At 47.4% G+C, this 12,343-nt stretch overlaps 1 protein-coding gene across 3 annotated transcripts in view; it reads right to left on the bottom strand.

Moving 5' to 3' along the window:
* rxraa (retinoid X receptor, alpha a) overlaps nt 1–12,343 on the bottom strand; it is an 87,703-nt gene that overhangs the window by 71,029 nt on the left and 4,331 nt on the right. For 2 of the 3 annotated variants that reach the window (XM_035527168.1, XM_035527166.1), the window contains exon 1: nt 5,597–5,808. The exons of the other annotated variant lie outside the window; for it this stretch is intronic. In XM_035527168.1, coding sequence (XP_035383061.1) covers nt 5,597–5,624 — 28 coding nt within the window. In that variant the 5' untranslated portion in view covers nt 5,625–5,808. Of the gene's footprint in view, nt 1–5,596; nt 5,809–12,343 lie in introns of those variants that run through there. 3 annotated transcript variants of the gene reach the window in all.

Consider the following 12,343-nt stretch of genomic DNA (forward strand, 5'->3'; position numbering starts at 1 on the left):
GGACAGCTGAATTAAACCACTGAGCCCCCTGCTAGACAGGTGGGGGGGGGGTCCCGCTGATGCCCATGTCTGAAGTGGAGCGTTGGGCTGAGGGGCCCAGGACAGGTCTCAGAACAGTCCTGCTTTGGCTCTGAGCCCACCTCTCCAGGAGCTGCTATTCAACCTCGGCCAGAACCGTGACTCGTGTGTTCTACACCTACACCTTTGCTCCCATCAAACGGCTCAGGGCTGATCTAGGACCAGTTTTCATGTCCTAATGAACACAGGGCTGAGCGACATGCACAAAGAGCAGCATTACCGATATTTTGCTACATCCTCTGATTGCGACATTAAAACCCAACCCTGAACCGATTCCTGGATGCGACACAGCTAAAGGCCAACATGGCCGTGACCATTATCAAAGGGTGTCTTGCGCAGTCGTGAGTGAATGGGGCTACATGGTAGCAGATGCCATGGCGAGCCAGCTCCAGAGCGGGGCTGTGTCTCCCTGATGGACGTGGGTGTAGGTGAGCTGAGCTGTGGAAGGAAAGCTGGGTCAGAGGCGGCAACTCGCCATAAGTCACACTCCGCAGAGAAGAAAGGATATAGTGGAGAGAGAGAGAGAGAGAGAGAGAGAGAGAGGGAGAGGGGTGGGAGTTGATGGTGAAAGGAAACCTGGTTCTCGAAAAAAAAAGTATGTATGTTCGTGCTTTATTCTAGCGGTGTTATGTTTCCATGCCTATCTGTCTATCTTATCTTAATTCTGGGGATCATATTTTGGTGGCTGTAACAGATCTGGGTTATCATATTTACAATCAGTGCCCTTAATCTGCCACGTTGGTTTAAACTCTCCAATGTAATCTGCAGCATGGTCAACGTGATACACACATACTAAAACACAGACGGATGCAAGCACACACGCAAACACACACAGTCACGGTGCTCACTGCCCAGACGGAACCATGCCTTCTTGTCCCTAAAGTTTGGCATGTCTCTGCTTGCACCACACACTTCTAACCACAAGCCACAGACCCCGCAGACGATACCAGGCTCGGGAAAAGCCCAAAATCCCCATGTCAGTCTCTCTTCCTCAGAAAGACGGGACAGATACTGCTCCATTACAATACCGTAAGTGTTACTCACTCAAGCTGTGGGGGGGGCATGATTGCAGCAGTCTGCTTTGCAGCTGTGAACATGGAGACAGTTACAATTGAGGACACGGAATTAATCCGTGCGTCTTCGCTGTTATCAAGGAATGAGCGAAGCTGTGGGCGCGGAGTGGAAGCATCCTGTGCCGTTACCTTCAGAGCGCACGCCAGAGTGCGTCTCTCTCGAGCCGGATTTACAGCTGCTATGGGTGGCAGCCAACTGCGGTGGGCTTCACCGGCTGGCACCTTTGTGCCGGCAGAATGGAAAAACCCACATATCCGATCATTCTCACCGTGCGCCTCCGCCACTGGCCAACACACCTGCAGGAAACTTCGCCATCGCAGGCTGCAGCTTGTTTGGCATGGGGCTTCTGACAAGCTGAACCAATCCATTCAAACAGTCTCATTAACAGAATACCCAGTAAGGCTTCATTTAAATGATTAAATATACAATACCTGAATATAAAGCTATATACGTATTTGTCAGACACAGACTTAAACTGCTTTGGCTGGCAAATAGATAACAAGCATTTCAAGGCTATCAGTTGTCTCTGCGTGCAGACATTCATGTCTAAGCGTGGAAGCAGGTATTATACAACACAGCATTTATTATATCTTTTTGAACATGGTTAAAACTCAGGCTAGAGAGCAAAATTCTGAGGAGATAAACCATGATGGGAGCAGAGGTCAAGGTCTTCGGTACAGAGTCCCCTGTTCTCCACAGAGATAAAGCGCTCATTCTCACTGCGGCACTACTACAAACATACAAATTATTAACAAGGCTGCAACTATGACAGGCAGGCCGGCGGCGACCCCTGCACCAGACAGCCAGGGACAGCGTGGTGTAATGGCCTATAACTGTCTCCCTCTCCTGCGCTGAAAGGCGTTCCAGATGCATGACGCTCACAAATATCTAAAGTGGACAAGGCATAGAGTCTCGCTCCCCACAACAGAAGCCAAAGCAGAGCCAGGTTATCTTGACGAGGTGTTTCTGCGTTCGTAGTTTGGGCTGACGGCAGTGCGTGTGCCAGGGGGTGGGGCGGGAGGGGAGGGGAGGGGAGGGGAGGGGAGGGGAGGGAGCGCCGACCCAGGACTGACGGAGCGAGAGGAAGGTGGTGTGCAGAGGCTTTAAGACGCTCCAACCAAACCGGCTACTATAAAAACTACAGCTGCAACCTCTCCGGAAAGGAGGCTGACATGCATCGCTCCAGACACCCAAAACTGGCCGGCCGTAAAAAATCCAACACACACACACACACACACACCCTCACTCTGTAAAATACACCCCCCACCCCCCTACTCTGCCTTTGTTCCTGAATTACAGCCAGCCAAGGAATGTACCACCCGCCACCCTCTATGGCGATGAATGTCAGTTTCTCAACACAGACTGTGAACGTCCCCGACAAGGCTGCAGGCGAACGTCCCCTCCTGTGGCTCCGACAGGCCTGCACGGTCCCTCCGCCCTGGACGGTCAGAGTCAGGTCCAGGGGCACCGGCCCAAAACCTGTTGTGGATGGGAATTACTGAGGCTCAAATGAAGCCCTGAATTCAGAGAACTCGCCCGTCGATTGTGTTACAAAGGACCCGGACGCGGGGGACATCTCAAGTTTGAAAAAAAAAAGAAGCAAAAAAAAAAAAGCAAAAAAAAAAAAAAAGCTGAACCTCAAAGTCAAACTGCAGTGCACATGCTCACCCTTGTCTTCCATGGCTTTCACAAAAAGCATTGGAATTGTTTTTGAATTATTTTAATTCAGCAGCACCAGAATGTAGGAAAAGGTCGCTACCTTCCTCTGCCGTAACATCCTAAAGAAAAAACTAAAAAAAAAACATAAAAAAACCCATGAATAAACATTAGTCACCGAAGCTCTATAAATCATAGGCTGTCTGATCTTAGGCCGCCACTACAGCAAGCTGATGCAACAGCTGAAAGAGAACACCGGTTCCTATAAACGTCTGCACACACTCCTCCTCGCACTATATCACACAACTGCTGAAGGTAATCACAATGCTCCCTTACACGTCTAAAACCTGCAACGGATTGCTTTTATCTGCTGCAATACACATGCTATAGATTAAAAGGTAATGTGTACCAAACACACCCTACCTGCTGTGAATATATATTTAGTCTACATTCTATGCACTATTTTGCTATTTTTTCTTTGTCTAATTTTCTTTGCACACGGTGCTACTCTTCTGTCTCATATCTGATGACATTTCATCTAGTCATTTTTAGCATTTTTGTCCTAAAGTTCTTGGAACTGTCTTTTTTTCCGTTTTTTTGTCATGCTACTGCTTTACATAAAAGGAATAATTAATCAGATGCAAACTGCTGATCAAAACTTATTTTAAAAATTCACATCAAATCCATTCAACCCTGAATGAATCCTGAATCAAGAGGCTGCTTGATTGCTGCTTCTCTGTCACTGGTCGACTTTTAATGAGCTAATGGAGAGTAAATAAATTAAAAAACAGCAGCACAGTGCAGGAATGCAAAGGAATGCATAGACACCCATGAAATCGACAAGCCATTAGCAGTGTGTGCGATGCTCCACACACAGTGCCTCGTAAAGGTCTATGTGTGGGATATCAAAGGCCATTCCATCGCAGATAACCACAAAGATAAGCCAGCAATAAACCAGCAGATTGCACGACCTGTTTAAGACGTTGAATTCTTTGCATTCACAAATAAACATCTAAACAGGCAGATAGTAACGACAGCACACTGTAAGACATGCAGGGCAGATTTCTAGCTCGGTCTTGTCCTCCACGCAGTCGGCCCCTCGTACCCCTCTAGCGCAGTGAGCCCCTTTCGAAGGAAAGTTATGCCACGCGAACGCCACTTAGACCTTTCACAGACTTCACTCGTCTGCATGTGCGATCCGAGCCCGAGTCGCCGCGGATGTTCCGTAAGGCAACGGCTGAGCGGAAAGGCGTGCGTGTGGGTGGAGAAAGCCCTGAAGCGAGCGTCTGCTGGCCCTCTCCGGCGGCAAGGGTAGAGTTGTAAGGCGACGCCCCCGTGCAAGGGGCGCAAACACAGAGATGCTGCTCCTAACAGCCACGGAGGGCCCAGGTATGTAACCCACGCTGTGGAGCCTGTGGATAACGAGCTCAGCTAAACTCATAGGGTCATTTCTGCAGCCTCCATCTATTCATTCTGAAGCAGATCCAGTAAAGGGTGGTGAAGCTCTCCAAACAAGACCTCAGCTTTTGGACCACATGATAACACCATGTCTTTGATTCCCACCCCCCACAAAACCACAAACACACACACACACACACACACACACACACACACACACACACACACACACACACACAGCCTTCATTAATACAGTATACAATACATAATGCAAAGTGAAAATATGGAATATGACCTTTTTTATTGACATGGACGAGGACAAAAAACATAATAAGATATTCACTTTTCGAGCGCAGGCCCGCTCACGGGAAACATGGGTTAATTTATGGAAACCACACCTTTATTTGTAACCAGCTACAACACGAAAATGGCACTCCATCATCATCTGGGTTCATTTTTTTTTTAATGGTCTTTTAAAAGTTTTATACACACAACGGGGAGTTTTCTTTCTTTTAGACTTCACGTGTTACAATAGAAGGCCACCGTGCAGAAGTTAACAATGATCCTCTCCGAAATCACACAGCTGCAAGGGGTCCGTTACAATGTCATCGCAACAAAATCCAGTATATATGGCTCCATTAGGATGTGGGTGTAGGAGGTAAAGGCACTTTACCTCCCACACACAGTTTTACAGCCGCCCGGATCGGAATAAGTCGTTTTACTCATCATGTTAAGAGTGCGTCCCAATGCAAAATATTTCGATATTTGACAAGGTTGCGTGATGCGCTATGGAACGCTTCATTCACGGGCACTGAGCATTAAAAAGTTACCAAGGCGAGCGATGAAATGATACCCGTGCCGGCGCAGGGACTTCTCACTCCGACGAGATAAACACCCGAGTGAACTACCCAAGATTTCCAGAAACGCAGAGCGGCCGATGAAGTCGGAGGTGAGGGTTTGTTATAGGAGAGCAACGAGCATAACAAGCGCAAGGGCACGGACGCGCATTAGATGACATGTCACTGCTAGCGCGTGCCATCGACCGGGACCGCGAGCAGGGGCGGCGGGGTCCGTGCAATGACGACGCGGACGCACCTCCAAGTTTTCTGTTCACGGGTAACTTCTAAGTTAGAAATTGCACACTATACGAACAGACCTTGACCTCAATTAAAATAAGAATTCTTAACGTTTTCCTTTATTCGTGCTGACTACGTTAAAAACACAAAACAATTCTGTAGCCCGGGTTTAAGTCCGCAGAAAATGCACCATGCACCACGGAACATTTTAAAGATTGAAGCTGAGCTCCGCTGTTGTTCGTTCATTTTAGAGATGGCACGGCATGCAGTAAAAATAAATCAAACGCAATATTTAACAAGCAGGAAAAACTTACCCAATGACAAGAAAGGTTTGGTCTCCATTTCTGGTGCGTTAGCTCATGCCAGCTGACGAGTTTCTGGCTGAACACACGAGCCGCTTTCCTCCTGCTGCCAGTAAAGGGGACCCGCGCAGCGCGGCTCCGACGCTGTGGGGCTCGCACTCTGGTGTGCCTTCGGTTTGTCGGGGCTCTACTCGCACGCTTTCGCCGTTGCTCTCCAGCCCAGGCTACAGCTCACTGCGAAAGGATCCAGTGGAGGGGGGGGGGGGGGGGGGGGGGGACTCCCACCGACGCACGAGCAGAATCGTCGACGCGCGCTGGTAACGTTAACCCCGCCCGCGCTTCACGTGTGTCCTCTGCGCGAGTCGCTCCGCACTCGGGGATCTTATTGTCGGCTTATTGTCTGCACGGCAGTATGATCTGATGTGCACTACTTATTAACCGGTTACTACAGAAACAAAGATTAAAAACGTACCCATTAAAGTAATGTATCTGAAGGCTGACATGGCGTGGGTGATATTTAACCCCTCCCGTATTTTCTTCCCATTCATTTGAAGAGTTTGACTGATCTACTGTACGTCTCGGTGGTCTTTATGTGCGTAAGTCAAATTCATTACGATCAGGACGTCGGGCAAGCTATCCAAGCACACAGTCTTCACGGCTGGTAACAAGATAGGACAACTTAGGACTTTAGTAACTTCATAGCAACACTAGTGGATGTACTCCAGCGTGCATTTCGTTTCTGTCTTTGCAATCGTGGAATCCTTTATTTAGCAAAATAAGATACAAAGCAATTGTGTGCGCGTGCGTGCGTGTGTGTGCACTAATTGATTTCACTGGACAGATGTTGAGATTTGCTACAGAATGGCACATGTCTCTTCAGGGCCTCTGTAGATGTAATCTGTAATCTAGGATTACCTGATGCTTGCATTGCCCTGTTCGCAGTGAAATATTAGCGATTAAGCGGGTTACAATGATGCTATTAACAATCTGCGCACAATTTTCAGTCGGAAATAGTCCCATGAAATTATACTAATTTTATTCCCACATACTATAAAAAAAATTAAAAATAAAAATAAACTATACGCATTGGTTTTCCCGCGAGAATAATAACGTCACCATCTGACTTCAATAGAATCGAAATCCGTATTACGGGAAAAGGAATCCACGAGCCCGCTGCAGCTGCGTCAAACTCAGGATGGAAGAGGCCTTCGTAGCTCGCGTGGCAGCACTAAGCCCATCGCATTGCTGGCTTAGCTCACCACGGGACACGGTTTACAACGCAGTGCGCGGAGGGAGTGGCTCGTCATGGCTTCAGGTGGCTGCAGGGGCAGCGTGTAGAGTACGCCTTCTCCAGGAAGGCTCTCACGCACCCCTGAAGGCCGGCACGGCAGAGCTCAGTGAGTGTTCGCCGTGATGCACGCTGGCGGGATGATCCATAATTAATGGAGCACACTGCAAATTAGAGATCAAAGACGTCTGTCGACACTCCGCAATAAATATGAAGCAGCCGTCACTGGATCCAAGTCAGTGCGAGTGCGTGTGTTTGTAATTGGGTGGGTATACATAATGGAGGACAATGTAGTCAGTAGAAATAGGTTTTCACTTATAGCCATTCACAGAAAATCTGCTGAAAAGTTCCACACAAGAGCTAGGTAATCAGAACCTTACAGAACTTTCTAGCAGTTGCTGATTCCAGTACTCCTCTGTCTACAGGGTCTGCTGAATGGAACATGGGTATGCGTGGCTCCATCACGCTGCGAGATTAGTTGTAATGGTCTTTTATCAGAGTACTAAATGAATCAGGTCTGTGTTCATGCCTGTGTTGTGCACTAATGGCATGTATAAACCACTGAAATTGGATGATGAGCTATTACCATACACTTGGACATGGACATGACCACATATTGATATTTCTGGTACTGCCAAGATTTATAATTATAAAACAGACTTAAATTATATTTATTTGACTTACCTAATATGTTAAAGGCATATTCTGCAGCAAGTACATTTAATGTTTTTCTATTTGCTGGCTGTGTCTCTCACCACTTCCAAAATAGCCAAGGGTAAATTACACGAGGAGTGAATGAAAAAGCACACATTAAATTTTGCAAAGCTAGCACACGAGACCATGGGATGAGAGTGTTACTGGATGAAAGGCATTCTCAGAATGAGTGCGTTCAAGACAAAGACAAACGATGAGCTAAACTGTGACCAAAGAACGACTCGGGGTGCAAAAAGATTTGCTTCTGACACGTGTCACCCGGCCCGTATGTGCGAAGCCTCTGTTACACAGATTTACTCTGCTGCCAGCATCTTCAAATCCTCAGACTGCTTGCACAGTGTTAACATGTTGCATTAGCAAAATAGCCTAGTCATCTTATTTTTTTGTGGAATGCCATTTTCTTTGGTCCTGACTGAGAGAGATACAGAGAGAGAGAGAGAGAGAGAGAGAGAGAGAGAGAGAGAGAGAGAGACAGAGAGAAGGAGAGAGTGAGAGAGTGTACATGACTATACAAATTCTTACTAACTTGGTTAACCTTAAGGTTATCTAAGCGGTTTTACCACAGAGCAAATTATATCGGCTGCTCTTCTGATGCGTTACTGCGATCTTTAAAAGCTTAGTGTGAGAGCGTCTCTCTGCTCTCTGGTAGGAGAGGAGTGATGAGAGATTCTGACGTACGAGCAACCACTCCAGAAGTGCTCTGGCCTGCTGATTACAGCGCGTGACTGCTCTACAGTCTCAGACGGACGTTGGGCCTGGGGGCTCTGTAATCTAAGACAGACACAACACACTCTTTTAAACAGCTCACTTGGCCTCTCTCTCATCTGCCCGCGAGAACCAGCTATTTAATCCTTTTCTTTGGCCATGATTAATAGCTCACTGACCTTTGACCTTCCTTCATACGAATCTGAGGAGTGTCGTGGGTCTCCTAGGGTCTTCATGGCTCTGCCCACTCCTCTCTCTGTGTCTTAAGTCGCGCGCACGCTCGCAAGGGCCATCCTTTTTTAACGGAGCGCCTTCTCCTGATTTGCGCCTCTGACTCGAGGGGACCCAGCAGTGACATCTGCTCCTTTAGGTCCGGGGCTGATGATAAATGGTACACAGACCTTTTGGTCCCTTTTGTGCGTTAAGCGTTTAGAACATGTGCATCTATAATGCCTGTTTGCTCTGAGGCCATTCTCATATTAGCGGGAGTTTCTTGAAAAGGGAAATCAATCATTTGCCAAATCGTTTGAATAGTTGGCTTTGCTAACGTAGCGAGGAACAAAACTTCTGCTTTTCTTTATTTTTGCTACAGTTCATCCTCACTGTTTAAAGGAAGTGATTGCTGTATATAATAAAATATATATAATATATTACATATGTATTTATATATATGTAACCACTTCTTTTAAACATTGAAGATGAACTGCAGCAAATCTCTACAGGAGACACTTTTGCTATTTCAGCGGGCATGTTTATAACCGCCTGTAACTTTGACACCCTGTACGCAGCCTCTGAAAGTTTTAGAGACAAAGAGAAGGCCCAGCGCAGGGAAGAAGAGACACGGAGGCAGTACCACTTAGCGATCGGGCCGGATGAGCAGGGTCGGTCCGTCCCCTCGCCCGAGGGCTGCCCGGTGCTCGACTGGGGTGGACTGGGGATCACATTCTTACCCCAGAAGGGGTCAGGCACCTTCCTGCAGCTGCCAGCAGTGCACTCTGGCCTTGCTTCCCGATTGCAGGGGTTACTACGGCTCTCTGAGAACCGAAACGGACTACTGCATTTCCTGCCCCAGAATGCACCTCCAGGTCAGGCTTAGCCTATGTCATCTTCGGTCAGCAGGGTTCTAGCTCTATGGCATCTTCAGAAGCACGTGAGCGTGTCGTCTTGTTTCTGGAAGCACTGGTAGATTACACATCGGCGGTAGATTGTAAAGGCACATTTCACAAAGCCCTGTAATGGTGTAAATATGGGGTGGGATGGATCAATGGAGTTTCGGGAGTGGAGAGATGACAGACAGGAGCAGCAGGAAAAGGTGACGCCTCATCTGGGGGACGAAAAATAGGATGTACATAAAATAAAGCTAATTTAATTTAGACTAAGATAGCAGAAGAAATACAGATGAAGATTTTGATCCTGCAAATCACATCAAAGCATGTCATCAAAGCGATTTTCAAGCATGTGGCTTCAAAACGATTCGCCACGAAACGCGGTCAATTTTGGAAGATCTCACTTGTAACTATATAACTATGTAACTGCTTGTAAGATGTAACTATGGCAGGATGCTCGGCCAGCCACGGCCCGCGGTTCGAGGCTGAGCCAGAGCTAGACGGCGGAGCCCTTTGCCGATCGTGACGGGATGCTGCGCAGGCGGCTGTCTGGAAAGGAGAGGAGGCCACTCGTGGGTCTGTCAGCTCCATATTAATCCCAGACAATCAGAGCCTGCTGCTTGCAGCACTATCAGTATCAAACATTACATCATCATCACTGCCTCCGTGACACGCGCATGACTGAGTCGAGCGCGGCGCGGCGCAGCGGCGCACAAGACTCAGCACACATCGCTCTTTAAGATCACATTAAACCCACATTGCCCTGCGTTTTAAACGATAAATGGCGGACATCTCGCTCTGTGGCTCACCGTGAGACCCAGTCGACGGTTGCCACAGCAGAGACTGGCTCATTCTTATTCTAAAAGCAAATAAAATATGTCCAGGGAGTGTTTTTGCGCTAGAGAATCTGTATGCGTGGTGCGCATTACTTTTCAGGTTTTCGTCATATTTATTTCAACGGGGGATAGTGGGCCTGTGGTTACTGATATTAAAAAAAAGGGCAGGAAACATATTCATTTGCTCTGAAAGGCTTATTTTCTAGTCTGCCGAGGGACGGCAGGACACGGTTGGACTTCAGCTGGATAAACAGATCCTGTGGAGAGAAGTTCTCTTTAGGTACACACTGGTCACGGTGTTTTTTTGAGGAGGTGCCAAATATAAATGGGATCCTGGGGTTATGGTAAAAGAGAATTATGTCTTGATTACAGCACTCAGAGAAAAGCCACAGAACATTACTGCTGTGCATTGAGAGGATGACAGCTTGTAAATAAAGAAAAGATTTGTGCAGCTGACGGTGGGGTGACGTATCCACGCAGGGACTTGGCTTTAGCTGGCACACATTTTTGTTCCAGTAAGACAACATATGAAGCCTGCATTCAGTTCTCAGTGCCTATAAGAAGGCGAAGAAACACACTCCTACACTCTCGCCTTAAAGTGTGTAATTATGAGCCAATGTCCACAGTTAACCCAGTGATAAAGAGAGGTGATGAGTGACTGGGGTTATATACTCAGTAGTTCATTATCAGTTCAGATGTAGTGTTTCACCAGCGCTTAATTGTCTGATTTGTGATGTGTGAAGCAGAATAAAACTTCTTTGTGAGTGTGTGAGTGTGTGTGATGACACACTGGGTTAGTGCCATGATTTTACAGTCCTTCTCTACCGCTGTTCTCCTTGTGTTTTCCATTCTTTTGTCACTGACTCACTATCCGCTGTCTCTTTCCACCTTGCTGGTAAATTCGGAAGCAGCACAGCTAATGCATGCGTCCATAAATCCAAACACTTCCTTTGACTGTCATCTATCCCACTTCAAGAGTGGGAGCCCAAACTGTCGCAAACACCATTATCCAACGACCCCCCCACCCCCGGCCGTCCCACACGCAAGCGCCCAGCACAGCACGGGGGCGGTGAGGAGTGGGAGGTGTGTCCTGCGTCAGACTAGGACTGGCCTTCACTAGCCTTCCTGGGCCGGGAGAGAGTACAACCTGAATCTGATTTCCCGCTTTCTGTTTCCTAAATTCCTCAGCGTTGCAAGAATTCCAGCACAAAACACAGGACACCTACGCAGGCCGGGCGACTTCAAAAGGAGGTTGTGATTGAGCGTGTGACTCGTTTCTATCAAAAGAACCAGAGCTAAACACCTGAAGGAAAGTCGCTTAAAACACTGTTTATGGAAATTTGTGGGAAGTAATTGGTGTGGTGAACATCCCCACAAGTATTACTCTACAGTTGTATGAAAAACAGTCGTTATCAGAAAGGCTGGCATTACACAGAACCTCCATATGGCACAGTTCCATGAACACATCGCTTTTTTAAACGCGCCTCAACAGTGACAGAGAAAAAGTTTTCAAAGGCTTTTCAGAGCTTTCAGAAGGATCCTCCAAGACAAGTGTAAAAAAACAAACCAAAAGACACATGCACACACACACACACACACAAACGCACGCACGCACACACACACACACACACACACACACACACACACACACACACACACAAACGCACGCACGCACGCATGCACACAGTCTGCCCAGAATGGCAATTTGCAGCTGGCAGAGTAAACTGCAGCAGTAGAGAGGCTACGGGAAAGGCTACGCATAATGATGTGTTGTCATCGAAGTGCCCGAACACACAGATGAAAACAGATCAAAGGAACGCGAGGCTGCCAGTCAGCCCAGAGTCCTGCCCCGAGCCAGAACCCAGAGCTACACGAAACCTCTTCCCCTCTTCGATTTGTGCAGAACTGCTGTATGGATTTTTCTTACTTTATTTTCCTTTTGTCTTTTTATCTTTTTTGGTTTATTAACTTTTTTTTTTGTAGCTGTTCTTGATCTTGGCTGTGTAAGACCTGGCACATCCACGCTCACATTGACGCAGTTTCTGAGGACTGCTGAGAACACCAGAAAACCGTTGCTCTCTGATATGTTAAAAGCACGGGACATCTCAGA

This window comes from Electrophorus electricus, chromosome 6 (genome assembly GCF_013358815.1).
Source record: "Electrophorus electricus isolate fEleEle1 chromosome 6, fEleEle1.pri, whole genome shotgun sequence".
Classification (NCBI taxonomy): Eukaryota; Metazoa; Chordata; class Actinopteri; order Gymnotiformes; family Gymnotidae; genus Electrophorus; species Electrophorus electricus.